At 33.6% G+C, this 24,265-nt stretch overlaps 1 protein-coding gene across 2 annotated transcripts in view; it reads right to left on the reverse strand.

Moving 5' to 3' along the window:
- The window catches only part of side-IV (sidestep IV transmembrane protein), a 980,143-nt gene that overhangs the window by 90,007 nt on the left and 865,871 nt on the right, over positions 1-24,265 (reverse strand). For both annotated transcript variants that reach the window (XM_081730407.1, XM_081730406.1), the window contains exons 8-9: positions 20,793-20,923; positions 10,077-10,236 (exon numbers count right to left, since the gene is read on the reverse strand). In XM_081730407.1, coding sequence (XP_081586533.1) covers positions 10,077-10,236; positions 20,793-20,923 — 291 coding nt within the window. The remainder of the gene's footprint in view (positions 1-10,076; positions 10,237-20,792; positions 20,924-24,265) is intronic.

Below are 24,265 nucleotides of genomic sequence, written 5' to 3' on the forward strand. Positions count from 1 at the left end.
AGAGGAGAAAGGGTTCTTCGAAAATCGAAATGAGTCTACAAAGGATTCTTCGAAAATCGAAATGAGACGAGACAGAATTCTTGGAAGATTGAAACGAGATATAATTCTTCAAAAATCGAGACGAGAGGAGAAAGGGTTCTTCGAAAATCGAGACGAGACGAGAAAGGATTCTTCGAAAATCGAAATGAGACTACAAAGGATTCTTCGAAAATCGAAATGAGACTACAAAGGATTCTTCGAAAATCGAAATGAGACGACAGAATTCTTGAAAGATTGAGACGAGACATAATTCTTCGAAAATCGAGACGAGACGAGAAATGTTTCTTTGATAATTGAGACGAGATTTCTAGAAAATTTATCAAATGAGACTAGAAAACCCTATTTCTTGTTTTGTCTCGTCTCGTATTCCATACTAAACCTTAATAGCAACTCTGAGCAAAACAAGCGCTGGATTTTTTTTTCCAAAGGGGATAAAAAGACCGACATACAATCGAAGTCGAGAATACCTTGATGTGTATAATACCGGTATTTCATGTAAAACAATTGAAGAGCTCAATTCCAAAAGAGCCTAAGTCAATAAAGTCAGTTTTTCAGGAGATGATTTTTCGTGTATTTCCATCACTCTATTTCTGTGAAAGAAAAGTAGTCTATATATGCAAAAGAAAATTGTAATTACCTACTTTTCGTAAGATAACGGTGAAATTATTATCTATAGCAAGAATTATATAAGCGTTTTTAGGTATGAGTTAGAAAATAACTTCATAGAATACTGTTGACTACGGACATTTTGGAAAACAACACTGTTTTCTTTTGCCTACAATTAATTTGATTTATGGAGTTATGGCATGAAATCCTGTTTAATATACGGAGATGCTGAAATGGAACTTATTTTAATAGAACCAATATCTCAAAATTGACAACAGTTGACTTAGGATCTTTTGGAATCCACCCCTTTAATTATTGTTGATGCACATTGCATAACCTCATTAACTACAGTAAATATATTACATATAGTAGCGGGTGAGAAAACGAATCTAATATGCAGTGGTGTATTTAGTGGAGTCTATCGTGCTCAAAGCCACCGAAATGAATTTGTTACTTTTTCGCATTCTACGTACAACAACAATCTTTCTTATCATTTCTAGGAATATCATTGACTTTCCATTGTCTTATGCTCTTTGTTCAGAAATAATAATTGTATTTGTCAAGTTTCATTCCATGTAACAATTGCGTTCTTTCTTTCGTCCATTCTACTCTTCTGTTTCTTTTTCTTAGTTGTTACTTCCTTTCGTTTCTCTTATCATACGTTCGACCGTTGTTAGTTGTGATTCAAGTCGGCCGTCATCAGTAACACTAAAACTAAGAGAAGCTACTAAGCGAAACTGGTGTTCCACACCAACTTGCATGGATATCAACATAATGGGACTTTAGTTATCATAGCAAAGGAATTCATTTACATCGTTTAGTTATAAAGAAAGGTGAATGTTTGAATTAAAGAAAATCAAGAGGGGGAATAAGTAGCCCGGGAAATAAGGTATGCCAAAAGACTGCTTCCTCTTTCTTCTATGAATGGAACAAAAGGTTAGATTCACTTCTCAATTTTTGTGGGTATCATGAGATAAGATTCACCAGTCTGCAATTCTTGCCATTAAAACTACAATCAGTAAATTTCAGCTTCAACTTGTCTCAACATTTTCTTTCAGGTAAAATCGTACACAGACAAAACTGAATATTTCCATTTTTTTTTTTTTTTTCTAAAATGAAATCAGTTAAGTTGGAATGAGGTTACAAATATTCAACTTGTGTTTGCGGGAGCGTCATTTCAAATTTGCCTTGAGGAAGGGGGGGAGGTAAGATTCACCACTGATGTACGAGTTTCACAATTTTTCCTAGTATATGACTGGACAATCGATTAAAATATATTTAATTCTCAAACTCAGTGGACAATTGCTCCCTTGCTTCACCGTGTTCTGCTTAGCGCCCCCGAAATAAAATTCTAAATACGCCACTACTAATATGTTTACACCAGGGATGCAAATAAGCACTCGCCCGGGGCGAGTGATTCATCGGTGCGGGGGAGTATTTAATATCATACCGAAGGTAAGTAAATGATTTCTATTGTGACATGTGGACTAGTAGCTTGTTTCTTGGGCGAGTAAAATTTTGTTGCTTATTTGCATTCCTGGTTTACAAATTTATTTCGAAGAATTGAGTTCCGTTCGATAATTCTGGGGAAAAATTCCTACTCCTTGCCCCCACTGCGGGCATCCATAACCCTAAGTAGGATTTGAACTCATCTCCCCTTCCAGTGTATGATTTACACACAGCAACATTAGCCACGGTTTATAACACAATTACCATACCATAATTGAATAAAACTCTGTAGTAGTAGTGGCAGACTACTTCTTTTAACGTCTTTCACCAAATCGATGTTTATCCAAGTGTAAATAAAACGTCTTTTGAAGGCAAAATATGTTTCGGATCTCCAGTTCTTTTATAAACGGAATACGTACAAAAGAATTGATCGAAAAAATATACACGAAGAAAGAAAGATGAGTTAACATCTTGCTCATGATTACAATACGTCTGCAGGTGGTCTTGTATACAAACCGGGTGATGCAGCGCGGCGCGGTGGCAAAAAGAAATGGGGGGAAAAAAGAAGAGAAAATTTTAACGTGTACTGCAGTGCTGCCACCTAGAGTAGATAGAAAGAAACCTGCTGGTAACCAGTTTTAAAGAGGATATACTTTTAGCTTAGCATGGAGACAAAAACGTGCTCTTTCTTTATTAGTTTTTTTTTATATGAAAAGGATAAGAGAACAATAAAGTTTTAATGGCGCAAAGGAATAGTAAATTTAAGTATTATTGTATTACGTTACAATAAGTATTATTGTATTACGTAAAGAATGTTTATTACGTTACAATTATTGACAATTAAACAACATTAGAAGTCAGTGACACACACATAATTTTATCAAGGTGGAAGAAGAGTAGTTTAAGCCGCCAAATTTATATCGTTTTAGGAATTTGGTATTATATATATATATAGGGTGTTTCAAAACAATACCGACAACGTTTGGGAGGTGATTCCTGACACCAAGATAAGACAAAAAGTATAGATCAACCTGGGTGCACAAATACTTCCTTTCGAAGTTATAAGCTGCCGAAATCATGAAAAAAGGAATTATAAAGGTGCATAACTTCAAAACTATGGAACCTACTGTAGTCGGGTCAAGACTTCACTTAGGAACTAGTATGTGTCCTATCGAAATATCAATGTTTCAGAATCCTGAGGCACTTCCGCAACAATTTTTATAGAGTAATTGGTGAGTACTTCAAATTATATGTCCATAGCCAAACTCCCTCCATAAAAATTGTCGCATGAGTACCTTAGGATTCTGAAACATAGATTTGTGGATAGGGTACGTAATTAGTTCCTAGGTGAAGTCTTGACTCGACTACAGTAGATCCCATAGTCTTGGAGCTATGGACCTTTAAAGTTCATTTTTTTTTTTCATATTTTCGGTAGGCTATAAATCTGAAAGGAAGCATTTGTGCACTCAGGTTGGTCTTATCTTGGTAACAGAAATCACCTCCCAAACGTGATTAAGTTTCTGCCATGGCTTTATTATTATTATTATTATTATTATTATTATTATTATTATTATTATTATTATTATTATTATTACAGGATCTTCGAGGAGGAAGGGTGTGGTTTCATAAGACTGCTATGCAAACGTCATAACACTTGGGTGGTTCAGTTATTCACCCTTTCGTTTGGCAACATAAACTGTATTGAAATAAAAATACATTACCAGAAGAGTTAACTATACTATGACAAAAGGTATGTTAATTTGCACTTGCATGTCAGTATATTTCTATGCAGAGGCGGGTCCAGAACGGACTTCTAGGGGGAGGGCGGTGGGTTGTAACACTGCTACTTTTAAGAGCTCCAAACTCTGGGGTGGGTTTTATTTATATATAAAATAAGAAAGTTTCCTCTTCTGTGGCGGCGATTGCCCCTGGATCCGCCCCTGTTTGCGTGTGTGCATCCTTCACATCACGACACACGTCCAAGTGACAAACAATTTCACACCAGATCCTGTCGATGGGATACCCCTTCACTTTGGAAGAGATTGTTGTTATTGTTAGCTTAAAACAACTTAAGACATATTTGCTACAAATGTAATGGTATAACCTAATGTTTACTTTTTTCTTTTTCTTTTTTTTCTTTTTTCTTTTTCATTTTCTTTTTCTTTTTCTTTTTTTTTTTTTTTACAAAATACAGTACTTTGGCATCACTATGGCTGTGTTAGAGCGCTCACCTCAGGTGCGAATGGTCTCTCGTTCAATCACAGGCTATACGAATGTGTGATGTGTGATTGTGTCCGTGCCTTTTATGAGAATTGTGCCGTTTCCTCCCACATTCTGTTTCACCATTTTTCCTAACCATTCACTTTCATTAACCGTCTGTTTTCTTTAGGTTAAAGGGTGTAAAATTGGGACGTTAAACTAAACATTTCATTTCACAAACTCTTGGTTTTGTTACGAAAAAATATAAGAACATCAGAAACAGCTTTCTTATGTAGTTAAATACTCAAAGATCCACAAGGATAATATTGACAATGGTTTTATCTTTTATGAACGGGTATTTTAAATCAATCTTTCTTCAGGGATGCAAATAAATAAAAGTGAATAAAATAAACAATTTTAAAACTGAATTTTCATTAGATTGCAATACATAGAATGCATTATTTTACAAATGCAGGCACTATGCTTGTCCTCTCTGTCAAGATTTTATGTTTGTATCCCATATTCGTTCTTGTCGAAACGATCGGCCACGAGATTACATGAAACGCCCGTCTATAAAGGAGAGACGGCTCAGTCTTTTTTCATAGGTGAATAGACACCATAAAAGTCATCCAAGCCTATGATTGGGAATTTAATTACTTTTGCACTCCCTTGGCAAATTAAATGCAAATTAATTTTATGAACCAGACCTGTCCTCTCCGTTCAGATGTTGTGTTCATATGTCACATCTGTCCTTAAAGAAACATTAACTGAGTCTTTATGAGTCATGCCCCTCTCTAAAGGATCCCTTTAGGGACGGCTATCAGTCGTTGTTCAGGGACGCAAACAAAATGGACGCGCTAAAAAGTCATCTCAGTTTATGATTGTGTATTGAGCGACTTATTGGACAAATTAAATTCAAATAAATTTTATGAACCACATTCCCGCTTTCCGTTTAGATGTGTTCATATTCACACTTGTCCTTAACGAAACGATCAGTTGCGTGTTTAATGCCATACCATTCTCTAAAGACTCTCTTTAGGAATGGCGTCACTTTCTCTTCAGGAACGTAAGCAAAATGTACTCGCTAAAATCATCCAGCTTATTGAACGACTTACTGGACAAATTAATCGCAAATGAGTTATGAACCACAACCGTCTTTCCCGTTCAGATATTGTGTTCATATGTCACACTTGTCCTTAAAGAAACGATAGCCTACGTGTTCAATGCCATGTCTCCTCTAAAGGCTTCCTTCATGGAAACAAACAAGATAAACTCACTAAAAATCATCCCAACCCATGATTGAGTAGTGAATGGTTTACTTGACAAATTAAACGCAAATGAGTTTTATGAAGTACACCCGTCCATTTCGTTCAGATGTGTACTTAACGGAATGATAAGCTATATGATTTACTCAGCTTTCCGCCTCGCGTCTCATATTTCAGCAGTTACTTCTGTTCATCGCACAGCAAGAATACGTTTATCACATTATATTTTTGCGAGAAAATAAACCTTTTGCCTGCTTAGAATACTGATTTCAATCAAAGTGAAACGTTAAAAACCTATGTAGGTTCAAGGGTTCTGTTTTAAAAAAATCTATTTCAAATGGTTCAGTTGTTTTCTTCTGATAAAAAGCGCTAAGCACGTTCTTAATTATTTTAAATGAAAAAATATAAATATCAATCCTATGCACTGTCAAAATTACAAATTTCCAGCTTAGGCAATTTGGTTTGAGTGTTGATCAGCCAATCAGTCTGTGGTTCACTCACTCACTCAGGACTTATTCTTTTAGATAGAAAGATAAAGTTAGAATCGAAATTGTTTCTGACGTTGAGATGGTTTCCTGGTACATTTGTCTCAAAATTTTTCTTAATTTATTAGTAGAGCCCGGATTTCCATGCACAAACCAACCCCAAAATATGCATGCGAATATGCACGAAAAATATAAAAAATATGCACCAAAATATACATTTTAAAAAATTAACATGTGCACTGAAATATACACTAAGAACATAAAATGTCAGTTTCTTACAAAAATATCTTATCTTAATGATCACTTGCAATGAACTATTAACATTTTTCTTAGGATTTCTTCTGTCAACCCTCTGCATTTATCAGTAAGAAACGTTTCGTAGGTCAAAAAGTTTCTTTCTACATCAGCAGAAGTCACTGGCGCATGTGAAAAACATCAAATGTCTTCTTGTGTTACGTTCTCTTCCAATTCCATTTTTTCACCATTAAGTACATTTGCAATGGCACAGATTGTTTTGTACCCGAGATTTTTGCCTAATACTTGGCAAAGTTTATCTGACTGTATTTTTACAAGACCGTGAGTTGTTTCACTGGACAAAGTCTGCTATAATTAACTCAATAAGGAGAGTCAATGCTGCCAATCATTCTTACGGGATTCCAACTGCCTGATAATTTCAGGTATTCTAGAGAAGTGGTTGTGTATGTAATTAGTTTTGTTCTTAGTGCCACTTATAGAGAAACATATTTGAGACACATAAATAGCGGCTGTATCATCGGGACTTGGTGATTCTACAACTGTCTTCAGTTGATTTAAGTTATCTGCATAATACGGCACAACTTCTAGCTACGAGCTCCACTGGTTGAGAAGTTACTGGAAAATTTTTCGTAACTTCGCGAAAGTTACATATATGCGATGGATCTTTGACAAATACTTTCTTTACGTTTGATACAAGCTCGTCTACTGCTAAATATTGGCATCTGATTGTTTCTGCTACGCAATCAAGACCGTGTGCAAGACACTTCAGCTGGACTAATTTTGTATAGAATACAACACTATCTTCTATTATTCTATACAACATCTTATTCTACATCTGCGTTTACAAAGTGAGTCAGTTCACTTTAAATATAATCTACTTTCTTGTGATATACTCTCTTGTATGCAGCAATAAAATTCAGAAATATGCAGTATCCTGCAAAGTTTGCGAAATATGCATGCACATCGAAATTCACTCAAAATATGCACTTATATGCACCAACACATGCGTCTCAAACGAATTCTTGTAAGTCCATCGGAAAGAAGAAAATATTTTTCGTACGTTTCTGCATGTTATTATAAACATGCATTTTGCATATAAATCCGGGCTGTACTTTTTACTAAGGATTTCATATTAAAAAATAAGATGTTGTATAAAAGGTAAAATTTATAGGCCTTCTAGATGGCATTGAAATTATAAATTATCGCGACACACCGGTTGGGAAATCTTGTCTTAATCCCACGATACAAATTTGGGATTGTACTACATACAGTATCTAGAGACCCTGATTGATTTCCCATTGTTACAGATTCAAGCTTTTAATACTTTCTTCGTGGGTGTAGCTCGACTTGCCGGAACAAGTACTAAAAGTTGAATACACTTATATATATTTTTTCGATAGAGCAAGGTCAAAAACTTTGCTAATTTGAATATTCTTGAAGTCAATTCCTTCTCTGAACACAGCTATTTTCGACTTCTGTTGTATTAGTATATTTCGTATGCTGTAGAGATTTAATCCAAGTTGTGTTATTAGTTTACCCAGATAACAGCTTTTCTGAAGCGGGTTCCCAATCGTTCTCTCTCTCTCTCTCTCTCCACACACACATACACACACACACAAATCGAGGAGAGAGAGAGAGAGAAAGAGAATTCGTATACTGGAAGTAAATTGGATTATAGCGCAATCAAAATGAGGACCGGATCTCTTGTTGCGATTGCAAATAATCTAACAGCTAGTTGCATAGCATTTCGATTAGAAATATTGCCTTGTTTGGTCGTCTTATCTATGTCAAATATACGTATAACAAACTAATATTATCCATATCTGTAATAGTACTAATAATAGTAGTACTAGTACTCCTAATAATAGCAACAATACTAGTAATAACGACTGAACCCTGGTATTTGTTAAGTGGCTAGCGTTTCATTTATTAAAGGGATAACAGAATACCGCGGGGGATAGTTGGGGTAGCAGGGGGCATTGAGTAACGGACGAAGAACGAGATGAAATTCACCACGATGGTCAACCAACGTTTCTCTTTATCGGATATAACACGATTGCCAACTAATTGGTGAACCGTGGTTACGTACAAGTATGTTTCATATTTGGTATAAAAGATATTGGTCCGGGTGATTTTATATTAATGTTATTTTAACTACACACACGTATATATATATATATATATATATATATATATATATATATATATATATATATATATGTGTGTGTGTGTGTGTGTGTGTGTGTGTGTGAGTTAATTTCCAAGTTCAAATTTCTTGAGCCTCTGGCATTTAGGTTAGCATCGCCCATTTTTCACACCATAATTATTCGCTTATAATACACCATCCTTTCTTTCTTGGCTTTAAAATCATGAAGCTGTCTTTTCTTCCAATCACATCAACTTCTCTTCCTCATTGACGTTTTATTTTCTCAGATATGTATTTTCTTTTAACATGTTTAATAACATTTATTTCTTTCGTCTTCTTCAACTATTCCTTTCTTCTAAATTATTTCTTTGCCTCACCTACTCCAATCTTACATTCATTGGAACACTTTTTTTTTTTTAAACCTAAGACTTAATGTTCCTTCTTATATTCTATGCTTTATCCTTCTCTAAGAATAATTTCTTCTTCTCATTCTCAGAAACCTTTCTTCCACTCAGAAACATTTTTCTCATAACTTTTTTAAGTATTTTCCCCTACATCAACACTTTTTCATATTTACCAAACCTATGTCACTATTGCTTCCCTTCATGGAAACATATCTTTCTTCCAATTACCAATGTGAATTTTTCTTCCCTATACTCACATCAACCTTCTAACAACTCTTCCATAGTATTTTTTCCCTCCCTCACTCATACATCAGTCTTTTCATAAACTTCATCAACTTCTTTTTCCTTGACTTACATCAGCATTTCCGTCCTCCGTTCACATAAACATTTCTTGCACATTATCCAAGTGAAACTTAATCTTAACTTTACTCCTATTGTTCTTAATCTTATCCACATCCTTACTTTAAACTTTGTTTATACAATATTTCCAAATCTTATTCAAGTCAGTCCTTCTCATCTTCACACAAAAGTTCTGACTTTCACCTTCTAGTTGTGGACTTTATCTATTGGTGGAGGGAGATGAGAGTCTTTATCGGAAAAGGTTCTATCTCTAGTCTTGATTGCCTACTGTACAACATAAAGTATCTACTTGTGTCAAAAGTCTCCTCCCCATTTGCTTTTATTCTTTCGCTAATTATTAATAAGTAAGATACTGTATTTTGCGCGATCACATTCTAATACTGATTTCTTCTTCAAGTAGAACAGAATTTAGTTCACAGCAGGTATCTCGAAAGTATAGTGTAGGTGCTGAGTATGTTAAAGATTACTTAATTAGCTAAGTGAGGAATGAAATGAAAATTCTATTATAATTACAACAAGCATTATAAAAGGTTTTATAATTTGTAAAGCAAAAGTAATGTTAAGTCCAAAAAGTCTAATAATTTTGGATAATAATGTAATTTTGTTAATATTTCTCATATGCTTAGGTCTAGGAAGCCATATTGAAAGGTTATTATTTCGTAAAGTCTTGCTATTAATTCATACAATTTTGTGTTTTGTAAATGATGGAAAATTAAGCAGACAAATTGTAACTTTCTTAGATGTCTAAATGTTTTGAAATCTTTTGGAATGAAAACGTGGGAAGCAATTCACTAAAAGACATACTCAACAGAAATTATAATTAAAATTTAAAAGAGAAATTTAGAAAAAAAATATTGTGTTTACTTACATTTTACGATTAACTCCACTTTATTACTTTGGCCTCTGCCCTCTGAATTGGCAGCTAGGCAAGTATAGAACCCAGCTGTGTTTCTGGTAACTCCTTGCAGTACAAGACTCTGGTCACTAAGTATAATACCAGCTGTTACATTCTGGTGGATTTCTTTGCCCTGTAATACAAGGAAGAATATGCATTTAAAACAAAATTGCTTACAAAATCATTTTTAAAGCTTTAAATTAATAACATTCGAAAGGGAGATATCTTAATCTAATTAGACTGGAAGAGTTATCAAAGGTAAATAGACTTAACATCCACAGATTTATAATAGTCCGCATACAATAATAGAAGGCCCGTCTGGAAAGTTCGGTGAATGGTTTCAAAAAATAAATGAAACAAGAATTACAAAAAATATCTCTATTGGCCTTCAAAGTAATCACCATTAACTAGAACACATTTCCGACATCGGTTATAATGCTCTTGAAAACTGTCAGCAAATCTCAATTGCTCAAAGCACCACGTTCACGCATTGTTAGATATCCACAACGTCTACGAAGTTAATGTGCTAACAAGGTTGCGTTATATAGGAGATACATATAAAGCAACCTTGTGAACACATTAACTTCCGTGACTGGAATTGTATTTCAATGAAACTTCTCCCTCCCCCCCCCCCAGGATCCGCCCTTGGATACGTGAAAGCATTGTTCTTTGTTCTTTAAAGTAAACGAGGATTTTAATAGTTTGGACTGCTTTCTTCTTACCGAAAATGTACGGAACTAAATGAAAATTAAATTTTTACGATATACAGCAGCCCGTATCCACAGGGGGACTAGGGTGGGCCGGGCCCCCCTAAATTTTTACGGCTCCCTAAAATGTTTACGATAGGATTGCAAATAAACTATAATATGGTGATGAACTATAATATGGTTGGATTGGCCCCTCTAACTTCTACCGGCACCCCTACATTTTTGGGCTGGCTACCGGGCTGATATACAGTATAATTTTAAGTTACATGTAGTAATATGAATTTTCTATCTTTAAGAAGTTTGGTTTAGCAAAACTCCTTTGTATACTTATCCTGGAAACATCGAACACTCGTAAGAAACTTAATTACCATCAGCCTCTGCTGGTGCACACTGAGGTTTGTATGACCCCAAAAACATTTTAAATTCATATTGTAGATTAACATGGATTAGATTTAATGTAAATTAAATTCCCAGTCTCAGTTTCCACATTTATAATTTCAGTGTGAGCTAATTTTCCAATCTATGTTGCAATGATCCGAGCGGCATGTCTTCTGCAGTTTTATTTGTTACGAAACTAGCACTATTGGTAGACCTACTTGTTAACATCTATCCCAGACGTTCATAGGACTGTTGTAGGAGAACTGCCTACTTATTGTCTTCATACATTAACATGCATTCCAGTTGCTGAGTTTTATTATTTACCTTCAATAGCTTATGAAATGAAAATGAAATCTGAATTTTACGTTCCACGATTATGCCGTATGGGCTAGAATGAAATGGTGGAATAAATGAAGTGAGAGGAAACGGGAGAATCCCAAAAAGAGACTCATACAGTGTTTATCAACACAAAACCAACTAGGCGCGAGCAGGGATCGAACCAGGGACCCCAAGCACCAGAGGTGAACGCTCTATCACTGAACCACTTCGGTCTTCTTAATATCTTATCTAGAATCGAAGAAGCATTGTGGGATCTGCTGAAGTTCCCTAGTAGCTATGTAGATAGCGTATGCACGGGAGACTCTGGTTGAATTCCCAGTGGGAGCTCATGTGGTTTGTATTCCACGTTAAGATGTTGTTTCACATATCATATAGCCTCGTTGAAGAAAGGAACGTTAAACTCAAATGAAATCAAAATCCGGGTTCTGCCAGACCCCAGAGTGTAATTTGTTTATCGAAAGAACAAGCATATTTTGACAGAGTTAAAGGTGTCCAGTGTTGTCTTGTGGAAGATAGACCTATGGTCACGTCAGTGACATTGTATGTTTCACTACAATTTGTTTCACTAATAGTATTGGATATTCGAAAAGTTTCCTAACATATGTATGTATATCTTTCTGTTGTAAGCTCAAACGACTAAAGAGGTCAAAAGTTCATCCCCAATGGCAATACACACTAATTCTTCATTTTAGATAAAACGTAAAAATGAGAATCACAGGAGTATAAGTAAAAGCTCGAACAATGTTTCCTCGTTACGAACAACCAAACACAAACACAAAAAAACAAAAACAAAAGATATAAAGAAAAAAACAAGTTCGGCAACAATAGCATTTTTTTTCTCTTTTAATTTTTATCGAAGTAAAAACAAACAATGATCCATCTCATATACATACATTTACGGACTGTAAAGTATTATCCCTCTCTCTCTCTCTCTCTCTTTTTTTTTTTTTTTTTTTTTTTTTTTTTGAAATGAAAACTATCTTTCTCCGTTTTATAAATAATAATAATAAAAAAACTACAGAGCTTCTATCATTGTTGTGAATATGAAATACAGTGCGCTTTGAGTTAACGAAGAGGTTATATTCATTTTTTTTTTTTTTTTGTTTTTCATAGGAGTTAATGAAAAATTTCAAAGTAACCTTTGTGTTAAATATGTGTATTAATTGTAAAAGATAAATAAGAACAACAAAAGGATGCTGAAAGAGGAACTAGAAACAAAATTAGTGCCACTGAAAGGTTAACCACTATATACATAATTATCGAAATAACAAAGAATTTTCTTTCACAATAATTAAACTACACTTACACAAAATGGACAATAAAAAAAAAACATGAAGTACTTTATCAAAAGATTGGAGTACAAACAAAATTTAATTAACAAAACACTGGTTAGAAAATTCTTTACCGTTAATATTAAAAAAGAAACTGAAAACTGAAAAATGGATACAACTGCCCAGCATGATTACAATTTCACAATAGTACACTGTAGTTGCTTTCGGTTCTAGAAGCTGCATACAGCTATTCATCCCTTACCAGAGTTGTGTGTTAATCTATACTTAGTCATACAATTTACATAAGCAATGAGATTTTTCTACCAGAAACACAAAAAGGCATTAAATTTATCGTGTATTCTATTAAACGTTTAAATTTCCAAAGTTGCTTTTATAGAGGGGACTTTTTATTTAAAACGTTGGTAAATTAAATGTTTTGTTAGCATACATGTAAAATTAGTACTTTAACAACACTTTCATAAGAATTACAAGAACTAATTACATTAAATTTTTAAGTTTCCCCTATTAAACCTTAAATGCTCCCTATAAAACCTTAGAAAATGAAATGAAAAATGAAATCTTTAAGTTTTACGTCCCGCAGTTATGCCGGTTAGGATAAAGGAGACGGTGATGATGAGAGATGAGTGAAATGGTGGAATGAAGAAAGTGGGAGGAAACGGGAGAACCCCGAGAAAACCCACGAGCACGGTGTTCATCCACCACAAAGTTCACTTGGCGGGGGCTGGGATCGAACCCGGGACCCCAAGCATCAGAGGTGAACCCTCTACCACTGAGCCACCGCGCCCCCTATAAAACCATAGAGTTTCGATACTTTTTATTTGTTTATTTTACAGAAAATGTTTAGTGAAATATTTCATTAACTAAATGGTATGGATAAATGTGTAGGCAACTAAATATCTTGAAACTGTGAGTGTAAAATTTGTGACAATTTTATTGAAACGTTTGAAGAATGGAAAAATGAAATGAAATCATTAAGTTTTACGTCCCACGGTTATGCCGATTAGACTAAAGGAGACGGTGATGGTGAGAGATAATTGAAATGAAGAAAGTGGGAGGAAACGAGAGAACCCCGAGAAAACCCACGAGCACGGTGTTTGTCCACCACAAAGTCCAGACGGCTCGAGCTGGGATCGAACCAAGGACCCCAAGCACCGGAGGTGCACGCTCTACCACTGAGGCACCGCGCCCCCGTTTGAAGAATGGACAGAATTAGTTGGGTCGAGCGGAAGACGAATGAGAGGGTGTTAGAAATAGTGTGGGAGAAAATAACACTTTTAGGTATTATTGAGAACAGGAAGAAAAACTAGTTGGAACATTGCCTGAGAAGAAATTATATCATAAGGGACGTGCTAGAGGGTACGGGGGAAGGAAAAAGAGGGAGAGGGCGAAGAAGGCTACAATTAATGAACGATATAAAAACAGAAAGATCATACGTGAACACGAAGAGGTTATCGGAAGACCTTGAAGCATGGAAACTTCTCAGCTGAAGCAAGTGACCTGCCAATAATGGCAGAATACCTATGATGATGATTTGTAAATAGGCCATTACTCGCTAAATATTAACTATTTCCAAATATACATTTAAACTATTATAGTTTGGTAGAAATGTGCTTTAGTTGCTCTCTACAAATTCTAAATGTTACATAGAACAATTCATCTATTACCAAAGTTGTGTGTTAACCTATACGAAATCATGACATTTATGTAAACAATGAGTGATGTGCGTAAGAAACCACAAAAAAAATAATAATAAATAAATAAAAAATAAAATAAATAAATAAAAAATAAAATAAAATACAATAAAATAAATAAATAAATAAACGTATTGTTTCCTATTAAACGTTCGTCTAAACTTCTTTTTAAGGGAAAATGTTTAGTAAAACTTTTAGTTTACTGTACTGCAAAATAAATGATTAAATGGTTTGCTGTTTTTTACGTATAAAATGTGTGTTAGCAACCGCTTCACAAAATGTTTAGTAAGATAGTTGTAAGTATATAATCATGTTTAAACGTTAAGTATAAACTATAATGTCCCTAAATGTGCGCTAAATACTAATAATTTGACAGTAATGTGTTGTAGTTGCTTCTTATTCTAAATGTTACATTTAACAATTCAACTGTTACAGGAATGATGTGTCGGGTTCGATTCCCGGTGGGAACATTCGGTCGAAAAAGTATAAAAGCTTCTTTTTTAAGCCAGCCATCCTGAGTGAGGCTTTCCTAGATTTTTCTCATTCACACCAGACAAATTCCGAGATGGTACCTAGCATATAAAACCCAGGCCGCATCCTTCCTTCCCTTTCGCCGGATAATGTAATCACCGACGAACGTCATCCCCTATATGTGACGAGCTAACAGTCATAGAAGCCGAAAGCCCAAAAATCTATTCCTAAATCCTAAGATTGATTTGTTAATCATTATAAAATCATGCCATTTACGTAAACAATAGGACTTTTATAAGAAACAAAAGAAAGTATTAAAGTACACCGTATTGAAATTTTAATTGTCGGAAACTTACGTTTATGACAAATGTTTGTTTATTCATTGTAATTTAACGCCTCGTTTCAGCTTTGAGACCGTATGAGACGTGGACCTACAGATTAAGGAGAAATCCAAACCACCAAATATCAAGGCTTTCCCACCGGGAATCGAATCCGAGATCCCATGTACTAAACACCCGTGTACTTTTAAATGGACTAGCGAAGAGTACAAATAAAATATTTAGTAAAATATTTGGCTAATTATACACAATGTTTTTCTTAAAACGTTTAATTAAGTACTTAAATATGTTGTTACTGTACGTGTAAAGTATGTCTTCTAGTAACAGTTTTTGCAAAACGTTTGTGAATAGACATTTTCAAACGTTAATTAATGGTTACGAAGTTTATAAATTTGGGTTTAAATAGTAATGGCTTGTGAAGATATCCTATAGTTACATTCTATTCTAAAAGTCACATAAAATATCCATTACGAAAGTGGAGTTAATCTTTATGGAATTATGCGATTTACTTATAAAGTGAGACTTTCATAAATTTACCATGTTCTCTATCAAAGGTTTAACTGTCGAGATTTATTTACTTAGTTATTTAGGGCCTTATGCAGAGTCGTTTTGACGTCTGATTAACGCCATACTACAGGGATGACTAACGGATGGTTATCAAAATTGTATTCAGAGCCTCTGATTAGGACGTAGTATTTGACGAAGTTAATCACATGTGATTGATTAACCTATAACAGAGGCTAATCTTTTTTAACCACGGCTTATGTGCGGCACAACATTTCGTACTTCGTATTTCATGTATTTTAATTTTTACAGACTACGTATGCGCTAATCTACTTTTCCGTAGTTGCAACATTTATTTTTCTCACCCGATGAATTTGGGTTATTAAAGTTAATCATACCCAAATCATATTTTTAGTTGTACTCAAAGGAAACTCTGAATACCAAAAATTGCACCTTCCTTATTAAAAAGTTAGTATGTTACTAACTAGTCTGTGACTAACACTCGATTAACGAATTCTCTCTGAATACCGCCCTTAGTGTCTAGCGAAACTATTGTTAATCAAATACTTTGAGAACTTTTTGAGTGATTAAATGTTTAGATTCTGAACGTGTCAAATCGGACGATATTCTGGTTGAAATTGATGTTGATCCATCAAATAATTCTTCAGATTTTTTCCTCCAGGACGGATGAACACACAGGCATAGTAAATATAATTTTGGGATACCTCCAAGGTGTGATCAAAACGTACACTGAATGAAGTTGCACAGTGCCATCTATCGATGTTGCATCTATTCCAACTAGTAAGCCCGGTAGCCTAAACCTTTGGTACAGACAGTGTCGAGCTTGAACGAGTCGTGACATGTTAGCTGGCTTCCAGAGGCAGAAGAGTGAAGACGTGTTAAGAATGTCTGTCGCGCGCCAACATTAAATTTTGTTCTAAGCTGCAAAAAAAAAAAAAAAAAAAAAAAAAAAAAAAGTGCCAAAGAAGGTCACGAAATGTCAAATTGAGTGTATGACGATGAAGCTGTGACATTGAAGACTGTTTACAAGTCGTATGAGCGATTTAAAAGCGACAAGGAGTCAGTTGAAACCGACCAATGATCGGGACGTTCTTCGACGCCAGGAACAAATGAAAGCGTGTAAAACAAAAGGCACAGATGATTTGTTCTAACAGAAAAATGACTATTCGTGAACTTTCCGAAGAATTAAACATCTCGTATAAGTCCGTGAAATACATTTTAACTACCAATTAAATAGGCAAATGGCTTCCTTCTTCATCACAGAATGCGCCGTGCCACACATTGCTTTTGATCCACGAGTTTTTGGCCGAAAAATAGTCTATTTGCATTCACTTTGCTCTCGAAATATAGCACCATACGACTCTTACCACTTCCCAAAAATTAAAACCGTGCTTAAAGGAAAACATTTTGACACCGTTCCTGATATTGGGAAGACCATGACTGACCAACTGAATACTCTTTCAAAAGAAGCCTTCCCAGAAATGCTTCCAGTAATGGATTGAACGTTGGGATAACTGCATTGCTAGCCAAGGCAGTACGTACATTGAAGGAGATTAAATCAATATCCATGTGAGCTTATTACCTTATTCCTAATAAAAATTACTAACATTATTTTTCGATCACACCTCGTAACTCCATAAGAAACGGAATTAACGGATTAATGCTCTTATATGTGGAATGAAAAATTGCAATTACGTCAAATTATGTATACTTACAATTTCAAGAACTCTAGATAATATTAAAAACGACTGTTCGTATCTGCATAGGTATGAAAAATGAAGCTGAAACCCCAAGCCATTGCAATCGTGTGAAATCATGACATGTAATGAGTTTCATTAAAATGAAAGATTTTTGTTCTATATTCATAGTTACAGGTAAAAGATATGTACGAGTATAACGAACACAAATCTCTTTCTGTACATATATATACGCACAAATTTTTCTTCGTTAGACCAAAAAGTATAAAATGTCAAGAATTACGGTACAGTCACAAAGGGGAAAAAAGAGGCTTAGAATTTAAATACTCTCATTAGATTAATAGAAGCAAATTGAACATTTCTGGGTAAAGGTAATGTTTCAGATAAAAAGGTAAAGGAAAAAAGGGAGCAAGCTACTGTCAAACGCTTCCATGTGAATTATACTATGCACTAGTTAAAATTAGCACTTTTATACAGTTTTTCCTCTAACAACCTTGTTAGCAAATTATATTTTCCTTTTGTCTTGTTCAATTCTAATTTTGTTCTCATTTTTTTCTTTTAAAAAATAAAAACTTTATTATTCAAACAATAATATGTTTTTTTTTCACTTCTTTCCGAATCAAAAATCTTTCCTTTCAAACTTTTTTCTTCTTTATTTCATTCTATATAATGAAAATTGTCGTTAGGTTAATAAGTTTTACTTTAGTAGAAAATTTCTTTTTTTAAAACAAAAATCTAGAGAAAAGAAATGTAATTGGATTCGTTATTTATTCTCTAACATTTTTCACCTTTGCTTTTTTAAAATAAAAAAACTGAAATAAAAAAGCAATGGCAGATAGAGAAATAAAGAGAGTATATAAATATAATTAATGTCAGTTGTAACAAGCACGTTACTAAAGAATGAACTCACGGGAAATTGATATGACCAAAACTTTATGTGTGTCAAACCAATAATAACAAATCTTCTATACTAATCAAGGTAATTAATTAATTTTTTGAAGTATAATGAATTTTTTCTTTCATATCTATTATAATTGCAGCTAATCTCGTAAATTTTGGCTTTCAAGACTTAATACCATTAACACTTTAACTCGATATAACGTTATAAACAATTGATTATCGTAATTATATTCACCTTCTGACTTGCAGAGTTTTGAACAGAATTTCAACCTGAAAATTACTAATTCTCTCAGTGCAAATTAACTCTTCTTTACTACTACTACTACTACTACTACCAATAATAATAATAATAATAATAATAATAATAATAATAATAATAATAATAATAATAATAATAATAATAATAATAATAATAATAATATTTTTATAGATAGGAAATTAACGTTCGTATAAATCTCAGAGATACAATTAGTGTTACCCATGAAATGAGAAATTTCGAGTCCCGAGGGCAACACTAATTCACCCAAGTGTTAGATCTTGAACACGGTTTTAGTGTTGCATGATTCATAGTAAACAAATTTCACATTGATACAACTAATTAGGCGAAGAAACGAACAACACTTACTAACATTTAAAGATTGGCAAGTCATTACACTAATATATTCCAATAATAAATATGGTTTAAATTATATTAAATCTCCCTTCATGGGCCTCTCGTGAAGTAGAAGGATCTTGATAACTTCTATACATTGTTCGGCGTAAGCTCTAAACTGCGATAAACAAAGCCACGTGAAACTAAATCTCGCTGATTTGCTGTTGTCCTACCGACGCTTGTACTCCTCCGCAAAATAGTTCATGTGATTGCATTATTACTTTTACTATGAAGCTTCATATAAAACTGCTATATTATTATAAATGACAAAAATATAATACGGATTATCTAATAATACTGAAATCGAGTGTGGTTAATGAAACAATACAAATAAACACTAAGCACGCGCGGTAATTATGGCGCCAACTCAACTGTGGACGGGTGTTTTGCTTTTAAAGTCTGAAAAATGACTGGCATGAATCCAGGTTCCGCGAGTGTTGTGGTGAAACACCAACAAGGCAAACCTTTACTCACTAAGCAACAATTGTTTACGAGCAAAATTCAAATACTTTTTTTTTTTCAATCTTTCGAGTTTCTTTTGTTTCTTTTCTGCTGCTGCTGTAAGTATCTGGACAACACGAGACAGTATTGTCAAAATGCACGTGCATAATTTGCTCCTCCCCGTGGGGAGTGGGAGTGATACATCACTAGCCAATCGTATTTGTGACAAGCGGAAGGATACAAATATTTTGTTTATCGGAATTTAGAGCTTATGCTGAACAATGTTTAGACGAAATTAGGGGGGAAAATCAGGCCATAAATTTTGTTCATAAATTGACTACATGAGATGCAACAAATTCGAATACGAGACGAAAAGAGCTTACCGATAATCGACATGAAACTGTAGTACCTAACTTCTCGTCTCGAAGGGGCGGAGTTGGTATAGAATTTGGAAGTATAAACATACTGCTTAAAATTCGCAAAAGCTACAAAGCTATCTAAATTCATAAGCACAAAAACTTAACTTCCTCTATTAACACAAATATTTTAATTGCAACCATAAAAATATACGTTCTTTTACTATTTTTAAATGGTACCAAAAAATATCTCCAAAATGGAAAGAAGTGACTAGATCATAGACAAAACGGGACTTTATCAACAATCACCCTTTAATTTGCACTCACAGGGCCTTAACGGTATTGACCGGCAGGGGTTTTAACATTTTTAACAAGTTAAACTGACTCATATACTATATTAGCTAAGACAAAGAAATCTTTTCAATTTGTTTCCTATATTATTTTAATTATCTTATGTTGGACTGTCGACTGTATGTCATTCTTTAAATATGTAATACACTTCTTTTAATGCAAACTTTTCGCTCGTAATTATTGATTTTTGTTAATCATGTACAGTATCAATAGAAGTTAATACATCGCAACGGAGTTAAACCGTATTACATTATGCAATGATACATAACTGTAAACTAGGCTGCTAGGATACTGCCCACAACAAATTTCTTGCAGAATAGTTCTATAATTGCACATCATTTCCATTAAAATAGCACCTAGTTTATCGCTAAAATATACAGTATATGAAAACTAAACAATTTTTCGTGTTAATCTGTATACAATCTGATGAATTATAAGGTTCGTGGTATATTGAATGTAATGACTTCACAATATTATAAAAGTTTTATATTGATCTACTATTAACTATTAAAATATTTTATACCATCACTAAACCACAGTATCCTACTTACATCTTGAAACCAGGATAACTTGTAAATTTTGGGATTGGCTCGGATGTTGCACTCAAAATAGACATCATCCCCTTCTTTGATGTCTTTCGGGTTGAGGCTGCTACCCATTTTCAAGGTGACTACTGGTGCGTCTGTAACGATGATAAAACAACAATACTTTTAGTCTAAGCTTTATAAACCTAATGACAAAAATATTTCTACAAGTAAATACCATGAAATATCACATTGACTATTTAGATAGAAATTCTATCACTTAAAATATGTTGACACAACAAAAAAATAACTTTTCAAAGATATAACTTAAAGTTGTATTGAAGAACTATTACGACTAGTTTTTCAAAAACGTGTTCTGTTTCTCATAAAAACAGAACTACGTGAGCAAATGGCAATTTGCCCTTCGCATCTCATATTACGAGCTTATATATAGTTCATTTGAAGTAGTATCTTTACTATGTTTAATGTTCTTTCTTGAAGCACGAATAGTAAGTGAGGTATGAACCTGTATTTTCGTGTGATATTCAAACCATTTAAGCTTCCACTGGAAATCAAAATTTTGTTCCTATTACCAAATCAAAGGACGCTAAACTTTTAGTTGCAAAGATTCAGTAACGTTTTGAAAGTCTTTAATCATTCTACATTCCTTGTGTAATGCTAAGTACCGAAATTCATACGAAACATTTCATGAGTATTTTTATTAACTTTATTCGAAGCCTTATAAAGCTAATTGTAAAAGTAGTAGATAAATCGAAAAGTTTTAGATTGAGTTAAAGATTGCTGCTGAAGTTAAAGATAAAGGTTTTTAGACAAAACTTAAGATAAAAGTATTGTATGAAGCTAAAAGTTATACAGTAGATGAAGAACATGTAACCGATTTAAGGAAATCTACAAGTTGAATATGAAGCTGAAGGTAAATGTTAAGAAGCTAAATGTTGTAGGTAAAGCAAAAAATAATGGCAGTAAATGAAACTAAAGGTTGTAGATGAAGCAAGATAAAAATATTGTAAATATAGCTAAACAATACTAATGAAACTAAAGGTTGAAGATAAAGCTAAAGATAAATGTTATAGACAAAACTAAATGTATTAGATGAAACTAAAGATTGTAGATATACCAAAAGGTCTGTAAATAAAGCTAAAGGCTGTACTTTGTACATGAAATTACAGATCTTAGATAAAGATAGAGGCTATACACAAAACTAATGCTAAAGGTTTCAGATGAAGCTAAGGGTCTGTTGATAGGTATGGAATGAGGCCACGGGCTTGCAAGGTTTTGATATAATGACACATGCCCATATTACTATATTGCTAGGAGATATACGGTGTAAACAGTTCATGTAATGAATATAGATTCTAATGGATTGAGTGAAATCTAGATGGATGTGGAATATTTGGAATCACGATTTGTAATAGATATTGATCGATTTGTTTATACAAGATGGCTATAAAGAGTAGGAATATTAAATCACTAGATATTGATTGAAGATATATTGATCAGAAAAGATTATGTACTGAAGATATAGTATGGTTTGCTTATTAGAGTAATATTGAGACATATTCCATGTTAGTGTAATTGTGGAATATTATGAAGATAATTAACTGAGTTTCGGTTGGTACAGATTACGAATAAAGGTATAGAATAATTCAGTAGTAGTCGAGTGTATATTTTCCAATAGTTTTAACAGGGTCGCATACCAAGTAAAACATAAAGGTTGTAAATAACGCTAAAGTGTGTAGATAAAGCTGAAGATTGGAGTGAATTTAAAGGTTGTAAACAAATGTGAATAAGTATGAGTTTCGTATACATGGATAAATAAAATACTGGCAAGAGATACAGACGTGTTACTGAACATACATTGACAATCACATAAAAAGCCTTTAGTATTATCTCCTTCATTATGCTGCGCTCTTTCCGAAATCGTAGTAGTCGCCCTATGTAGCTGGTGAGGTTCTTTTGTTCATCTCGGCAATTAACTGCCCTATGTCGCTTACTAAGAACGGAATATATGCAAATCTGGGGGTTCTTTCAACAATGGAAATAGCTCAAAATTCCTCAGCATCACGTCTGGTGAATATGGTTGTCATCTAAAATGTTTTAGTATCACAAAAACAACAATTGGGTTACTGATTCCGCCATATGAAAACAATCGTTTCAGTTTTTCCTTCAAAGTTCGATGACAGTCCAACATCTACCGATATCTGCTTGACAATTTAGTGGTAATCAATTTAAAGATCTTGTAATAACTCCACTTGCTCCAATGGACAGGTTACATATACGGGCCTAATCCATTGATTCTTTCCAACCTGACAAAAAGTCTCGATCGATCCTGCAGTCGTCTGATACTGTGTCGTATCTTTACACACACTTCCTGCAATCCTTCACAACATTGAGGTGCATTTTTGACAAGAAATACTTCGATTTTCATCCAAGAATGCTGTACAAGTTTTGTAAATATGTTTCGGAGCACCTTACTGATCACATCAACTACAGACCTCACAACAACTATTCCTTTTTCAAACTGCTTTTACTATTGTACACCTCAACAATGGCTAGAGCTATCAATCTTCAGTCTTATTTCATGTATAATCACGCATATATTCATGTGCTCTTTATTTACAGTCTTCGTATAAAGTCTTCATATAAAGCTAAATGTAAAGGTTGTAAACAAACAAAAGGTAAAGGTTGCGAAAAAAACTAAACGTAAAGGTTTTAAATAAAGTTAAAAGTTTTATATAAAGATAATGGTAAAATTTTATATAAAAGTAAAAGTAATAAATGAAGTCAAAGGTTGCATATAAATCTAATGCCAAAGATTGTAAATTAATGCTAAGATAATGGTTGTATATAAAGCTAATGGTAAAGGTTGTACATAAGACTAAAGATTGTAAATAAAGTTAAAGATAAGATTATATATAAAGCTAAAGGTTAAGGTTGAATAAAGCTAAAGAAAAAGTTTGAATATACAGCTCAAGACAAAGATTGTATACAAAGCCAAAGTTGTATCTAAAGATTATGCAAAATTTACCATTTTTCTTTTGCTTGTTTTTCGTAAGTGAAATGAGATAATGAAATGCAACTTACCACAATCATAGATAATATTATTCTACAACAGAAAATATGAACCTGAAGAATTTTCAATGTGACAATCCATAGAAATTACAGTGTTGCCAAAATAATATCTCCCCACAATCTAAGTTAAAGCAGCGACTTGAGGAACGAACTTAACTGCATTTGATTATGTATCCTGTGAACTAGTTTTTAAATAACATTACTACTTAAACTTAATAACTGTATATTAAAACTATTTTGTTTATTACAAACTAAATACAACCATTGTTTAAAAAGTAGTTCACAGGATTTTAAGACAACATGATTTGTAGGCAAATGCAGTTGAGTTTGTTCCTCTACCTCTTTGTCTTAACTTAGATTTTGGGGAAAATGTTATTCTGGCAACACTGTAATTTCTATGGATAGAA

Source organism: Thermobia domestica, chromosome 11, assembly GCF_964235325.1.
Source record: "Thermobia domestica chromosome 11, izTheDome1.hap1.1, whole genome shotgun sequence".
Classification (NCBI taxonomy): Eukaryota; Metazoa; Arthropoda; class Insecta; order Zygentoma; family Lepismatidae; genus Thermobia; species Thermobia domestica.